Source organism: Oratosquilla oratoria, chromosome 16 (genome assembly GCF_046742065.1).
Source record: "Oratosquilla oratoria isolate Oo_2021 chromosome 16, ASM4674206v1, whole genome shotgun sequence".
Lineage (NCBI taxonomy): Eukaryota > Metazoa > Arthropoda > Malacostraca > Stomatopoda > Squillidae > Oratosquilla > Oratosquilla oratoria.
In genome coordinates this window covers 19,407,565-19,415,064 of record NC_134792.1, presented here as the reverse complement: position 1 = coordinate 19,415,064, position 7,500 = coordinate 19,407,565, and the positions used below count along the sequence as shown (strand labels likewise).

The 7,500-nt window shown below is 36.1% G+C and overlaps 1 protein-coding gene across 1 annotated transcript in view; it reads left to right on the top strand.

Moving 5' to 3' along the window:
- The window catches only part of LOC143033854 (allatostatin-A receptor-like), a 217,789-nt gene that overhangs the window by 86,125 nt on the left and 124,164 nt on the right, over window positions 1-7,500 (top strand). The window contains exon 3 of the mRNA XM_076199414.1: window positions 3,160-5,216. Within this exon, the coding sequence (XP_076055529.1) occupies window positions 5,043-5,216 (174 nt within the window). The 5' untranslated portion in view covers window positions 3,160-5,042. The remainder of the gene's footprint in view (window positions 1-3,159; window positions 5,217-7,500) is intronic.

The following is a 7,500-nucleotide window of genomic DNA, read 5'->3' as shown; positions in this document are numbered from 1 at the left end:
TTATACACGAATACAAGAAAGGAGAAATAAGGTAGTAATATATGTAAGCCAGTAAGAATACAGTATAATAAGACCCTAATACATACGAAAGGGTTTAGAAGGAAAATTGGTAATAACAAAGTGTCTTCTCTTGAGACCGCCAATGAAAGTATATTGTCTATGTGAGACAGAATATGGAAAATGACAAATATGCAAATAAGTGCGGACTGTTTATAGTCGCTGACCCGTATCTAAAATACGTGAAAATCTGTACGATGGTTGTATACGCGAGAGGAAGGAGGAGACTAACTACATCGTTTGAGGTTAGTGTACTTAGAGAAACGAGGAACATATTTACTTTTCTCGATGAGTGCATGAAAGAAAGGAGGTGGATAAACCTGCGTCTCCCGACTGTGTTGTCCAGAGATCCGTGTGGTAGAAATACATTTCAATTGACTCTTGTATTGGTCAGAATTATCACGCGTACATTAAAAGTTGTGTGCATAAGATAAAGTATTTCACATTACAATTCACTGGATCAGCTTGCACTAACAAACATACAAATACAACCAATGAATAAAGATAAAAACGTTTTGATTATTGCGCTACAACATAAGAATATAAGAATGGAGGAGACTGCAAGAGACTATAAGGCCTACTCTGAGCAGTTCTGTGTCCCTTGCCACCTGTCATCCATATCTATAAAGTTATGTCATTTCTTCTTGAAACAAGCAATTGTTTCATTGCCCCTGCATGGTTGCTAGGTCTATTATATTCATTTACCTCTCTGTTGGTAAACCAGTTCTTGCCTAATTTCTTCTTCATCTTAAATTCATAACTTTAGGCTATGGAGTCACATTATTAGTTTTCCATAATGAGAGAAAAATTATATATAAAGAAAAACTAGTAAAAACAATATTGCTTTAGATGAATACGTGAAAAAATCTCACTAGCCTCAAATGGAAACCAAGTTCAATAATTTTCCCTAAAACAAAAATTAGATATACTTTTTGTAGAAAACATCTGTCAACAAAAATTTCTATTGTGTTTTTCTTTGACCTGGGGCTTGGATTAAAATGTAAGCGATGTCGGCATATCTATATAAAGATAATAAAAAGCAGCTTAGAGATCCGGTCAGCAAGTTACTAAGTGTACATATAATTGTCATTTATAATTTTATCGCTAGCCGTAAGCTAAATCTTAAGTAATTTTCTTAAGTTAGATCAATTCATGTCACCATGCACCACAAAACTATAAACTATTGTTCTACAACCTTCATAGAATCCCTTAAAACATACTCTAAACATAAACTAACTTTCTGAACAACCTGATTCCAAATCCATCATCAAAGCTGACGTGGCTAGGAAATAGCGTCTCTTATAAATCTGTTGACAATACATTAGATGACTAACATGAGTGAAGCTACATAGCTGCTACTACTTGTGATATGGCTACTGATACAGGAGCTGCCTCCACTGCCACTGGAGCTATTGTTCTTTCTGACGGTGGAAATACTTGGAAATCTTTTATTCGTTTAGTTATGATAGATTGTTCCGTCGTCATTTGTACGGATTTTGATAATGAAAAGTGATGATGGTCTGGTTTCCTTATAATGATTACTCTATTGTCTACTAGTTTTTTTTTTTTTTGCGTTAGGTGAAGTTAACGTAGAATGATATAATGGTTTTTGATAGTTTTGGTTTATAGGTGACAAGTCAATCGCCTGCCCCACTTTAAGATCCACTCTCCTCACTATTACATTTGTGTTGGTAGAAGGCATGATCTCGCATGGGTGTCAGTCACGATGAGTCTAATACGGAGCTGTTTATTTGATTGATTGATTGATTGATTGATTGATTGATTGATTGATTGATTGATTGATTGATTGATTGATTGATTGATTGATTGATTGATTGATTGATTGATTTGTTTTATTTATTTATTTATTTATTTATTTATTTATTTATTTGTTTATTTATTTATTTATTTATTTTATATACATATTTATTTATTTATTTATTTGTTTATTTATTTATTTATTTATTTGTTTATTCATTTATTTATTTATTTATTTATTTATTTATTTATTACTTTGTTTATCTTTAATTCCCTAAAATATATCCTACTTACACTGATTTTTTTTTTCGTCTGAGATGAATTATACTTTTGCTAGACGGTATTACTGCAGATTTTAATTCCACTCTCCATTTCAGTGTATCGCTCATAGTTTTATGTACGGTTACTCACTATTTTCATCCGAAATAGTACTTAGTTATATGCATAATAGAACTTAGGGTTGTATGATTCCTGCCTGTAATTAACTTTTGGCAGAAATTTAATATTCATGAATGAGAGGAAAGGGAACGATCTAAGTATAATCATTAGACTTTAATGTCATTAGTGATGGCACGTTGCTGGACATTGGGGTCACGCAAATAGTAAAATGAGTCAGGATTATTCCTCCAATTAAAAAGAATAATAAGGAGTTATATATAACATATAAAATTTACTTGTCACATGTAACTACAGTGCAACTGACACTGAGAATCAGTTGCAAACAAAGGAACTAGACTCGGTAGAGAAAAATTACTTACGAGGTCAGATTGTAAAATTTAACCAGTACACTATTATATGAGTCTAATGAATTTTTTTTGTGAATCAATATTCTTTGTGATATAGGACACTGTACTAAACTCAGCTATGCTAACCTTGTCAATAACTTTATATATCTCATAAGTAACATTTAAACAAACAAATTAGCCAGTGGTTCTCACTGTTTTAATACGGTATTGTGTTTCTTGCCTTCTAAGATTGTGTATTCATGAACGTACACTATGTTCTTCTTCTTAATAATCATATGCCGCTTTTAGGTATCTGATATCTATTGTCTCACAAATCATATTATGAATACCATAAAAAGAGTAATGCATTCAAAACCTTTAGCAACATTCATAATAATACTTAACGTGAGGTAACACTAGAAAGTTCTTATCCTCTGAAAGGGAAATCAAAGGTTATACAAAAAGAAATGTCAAGAAATAAATCAGACGGAGCCCCGTCTTTCTTCACACTTACTTATAATAGATATCAAACACCATTCTTTTTGTCATTTTGTGACAAACAATACTATAGACTTCATTTGGTGCCTCGAAATTGAATTTTGTCTTTTCTTATTTACAGGATCTGTCGCCAAGATGTAGGAGAAACTTCATTTCATCTTGATGAATTTAGGGTCAAGTGGAAAGAACTGAAGCTATTGCAACTATGGTTTAAGGACTGAAATCTTCTGGTTTGTCTCCATTCGATATAAATACAGAAATAGAAAAATAGTATTAAAGCTGATAGATGTTTATTTTGAAAGGCAGCGGTATAATATTGAATATCTGAAAATATTACGTGTGTAGATGTTTGAACTCGTCTAGAAAAGAATTTATGCCCCATTTTTCTCCATTTTTATTTCAAATTTACAATGTCTTATTTCTTCCAAGAAATCTTGAAAATAAGAGAAAGCGTTTGGTTTTCAAAGAATAAATTTTCTTTGATGTTGAGAGGGGTCCCAATTTTTTTCCGTTTGTGAAACTTAGTAAATAATTACAAATATGTGAATATCGTAAAAGGTGTGACAAAGACAAATTCCCACAAAGTATCAAACTACTTCATGTGTTCTTAGTTAAGGAGATATATTTTGCATGAAACTGCAATCCACTGAAACTTCCCTCTTGCAGTGAAAAAACTAAATGAACAACCAGAAATATAACCATTCCAAGAAAAATGGACTTGTAACACCGCAGTGAATCATTATAAAGTATGTAAATGAAAACTGAAATTATAAACAGATGTATGTCAAGTTTATAAAGAAAAATGTGACATTTGTAAAAGATACCTAAACGTTCTGACCATAAAGAATAATAAAGTGTTACAAGACAGAAGCCATTCCAAAAGAGTGACATAAAAAAGCCTGCCGGTCGAAAATTGAAAAGTCAGAAAAATAAAGATTCCGAACCCTTACATTGGCAGACGCAATCTATCTGGTATCTGAACTATTTTGATGAAGTAGTATTGGGTGTCCTTGGGTGAGCGGCGACGGTGTCGCGGCATTTTCATCTCAAATAAATCAAAAACATTTCGGAAATTTACTACCCTGCTGAAGTCGGACGTGCATTATGGACCGTGGAACTTGGTGGTGATTTGTTGTACATATATACAATATATATACAAGACACGTGTATACATAGATATAAAGTCAACATGCGTTTACTTAGATGTTACCTAATTAATTTGCTTTTCCGCGAAACTAGTGAAATAAGAACAAGGAAAATTGATTAATAATTGAATAATATATATTATGTAATTTACTTGTGTGGATAACTGTGTGTGAAAAGAGCCATTCTCTGAGTAGAATAACCATAGGAATAAGATATCCAATCATTCTTCGATTGCATTACACGGAATATGCCAGCAGCCTCCGAGGACCACCTGCGCCATCAACCAATATCCCACTTAGACACATCATCCGCTGCTTCATCATCACAGAGTAATTGATGATCTAACCGTACTTAACAACGACCACGGCATTTGAACTTGATTAATATCTGCTGAACTGGACATATGCTATATTCTTATAGAATACATAAGTTCATACATATATGTAGCCTAGATAGAGGGACAACCAGATATGCATGAAAAAAGGACAAACATGTGATCAAGTATATATATGAACAGTAAAACAGTGATATTTTACTAAGTGAACATGTCTCTGTAAAACTCATCTGGACCTATGTTTACACATGTTACATTCCTACCCATATGTTCCTTATTAAAAACTAATTAAAGGGAAAGAATTGTAAAGTTAGGCTAAGACGAGATATTTTATAGGCATAGAAATTACCAGTTGTACATATAAAAACATTACATAACTTAATCATCAAACAGTATAGATACAACAACCATATGTGAGAGAAAATTCTATTGAAAAGGTTGCCTCACCCTATGGAAATTCCACCATAAACAATTTTATTTGAAAGCCCTTGACACTCTGGATCAGGAGGATATCCACTATCAACATGGATGAATACTTGATGGCCGAAGGGGAAGAAGGGGGCATAGGGGACGAATACAGTGACTTAAGCGAGGAAGACTTAGACACTTTTGCTAACTCCCTACCAAAATATTACTTGTGCAACCACACCAGCTATACCAACCTGCCCCTCTGCGAAACTAATTCTACTACAAGACCTGTAAGTATTTCATTCATCTTACGTTTTCATTAACTTCAATATTCAATATTCTATTCTATTTAATAACTAATTAGAAGGCATATGCATACATATTTGTGTGTGTGTGTGTGTTTTGTGTATGTGTGTGTATGTGTGTGTGCGTGTGTGTGTGTGTGTGTGTGTGTGTGTGTGTGTGTGTGTGTGTGTGTGTGTGTGTGTGTGTGTGTGTGTGTGTGTGTGTGTGTGTGTGTGTCTGTGTGTGTGTGTCTGTGTGTGTGTGTGTGTATTCACTTTGGTCTTTGGATCACGTGTTGGACTCGTGATCGACAGCTATTTCCCTCCCGAAAGAAAGCTCAGAGCTCGTATGACCGATCTATGGGTAATGCTATGACCTTTCACACACACACACACCCAACTCCCCGCCCACACGAGTCAGAGTAACGACCCGAAGCACAGCGATACCGAAATAATTTCGGCCCTGGGCAGGATTCGAAATGGGTACTGCGAGCACCATCGTACTTCCCAGTCCAGCGCTCTACCAAAGTGCCACCGAGTCGTGTGTGTGTGTGTGTGTCTGTGTGTGTGTGTGTGTGTGTGTGTGTGTGTGTGTGTGTGTGTGTGTGTGTGTGTGTGTGTGTGTGTGTGTGTGTGTGTGTGTGTGTGTGTGTGTGTGTGTGTGTGTGTGTGTGTGTGTGTGTGTGTGTGTGTGTGTGTGTGTGTGTGTGTGTGTGTGTGTGTGTGCGTGTGTGTGTGTACTTTACCACGGTCCTTAATCACATCCTGAGCTCGTGATCGTTCCCAATTAGCCTCCTAGATAAGACCTCATCTATGTGACCTTATATGCACACACGTATCCCATTCCCCTTGTTGAAAGGGGTTAGCAATGGCTTGGCAATGTGAGTGAAGCTGTCAACCATTGAGAGGAATTCGATTTTGAGTTAGTGTCTAGCCTTTGACACTAACCACTGCACCAGCAAACACATAATCTTCCTACAATTATTTCTCATAACAGTGCGATGCCCCACTCAAAATCCCCACGATGTCAATGTCCACAAGGGAAATTAAGTCGAGCTGTGGCTAGATTTGTTTTTTACCAGGCTAAAATGTACAAGTATTTATAAAAACCAAAGCATTTCAAACATCTAACATAGTCTTCTTCTAAGTTTATACATTGTAAAAGTTCTCATAGTCTTTACTGTGATTTTGATTTCTTTCTTTCTGTGACTGAGAAGAACGTAATATGTAACCTGCTCATACAAGTGATCATTTCATAGGGGCACATTTAGTCCATAATCTAGCATGATCACAAATCTGCTATTATTCTAGTATGTTTAGCAGACTTATCAAATATGTCTTCTTTTTAATTCTGAGATATCCACGTATGCATAGCTTGACGACATAAAAGTTTGTTTTGTGTATTACGTTTGCATATCTGTATGTTGTCTGTCTGTATGTTTGTTTGTCTTTGTCTGCTGGATTCGTGATCCATAGGTATTACCCTTATAGCTCGCATGACCCAGTCAATGGATAATGCTTGTAGCATCCCATACCATTCCATTACTCTAGGGAGGCAGTGACGGCCTGCAGCATCAGTGAAAGCTGATAATTCATGTGCATACCTCTCATACCTTGGAACCTCATGTGTGTAGTCACAACGCTATTCACTAAACCAGGGGTTCTCAACCTTTTTCCAGTTACGTACCCCAGGAATCATCAGACCATCGATCCGTACCCCATTTAACCTGACATAAAATATAAAATTGTAATATTCTAAGACTAATTGGATATACAATGGTAACGCAGTGGATATCAAATGGTTCAGATTGTAATGACGTGATACGGCGCACACTTCTATAACAGGCATTTTCTCTCCTTACATATTTAAATGTTTAAGTAATCTTTCGCTATCATTCAAGTACCCACAGTAAACCATCTTACGAACCCCAGGTTGAGAGCCCCTGCACTAAAGCAACAATTTGGCAGTACGAGTATCTCTGCCTGCTTGTCTGTCTCTCTCTGTATATTTGCCTGTGTCTGTCTGTCTCTGTTTGTCTGCCTGTCCGCCTGTCTGCCCGTCTGTCTCTCTAACCGTGTGTCTGTCTGTCTGTCTGTCTGTCTGTCTGTCTGTCTGTCTGTCTGTCTGTCTGTCTGTCTGTCTGTCTGTCTGTCTGTCTGTCTGTCTGTCTGTCTGTCTGTCTGTCTGTCTGTCTGTCTGTCTGTCTGTCTGACTGACTGACTGTCTGTCTGTCTGTCTGTCTGTCTGTCTGTCTGTCTGTCTGTCTGTCTGTCTGTCTGTCTGTCTGTC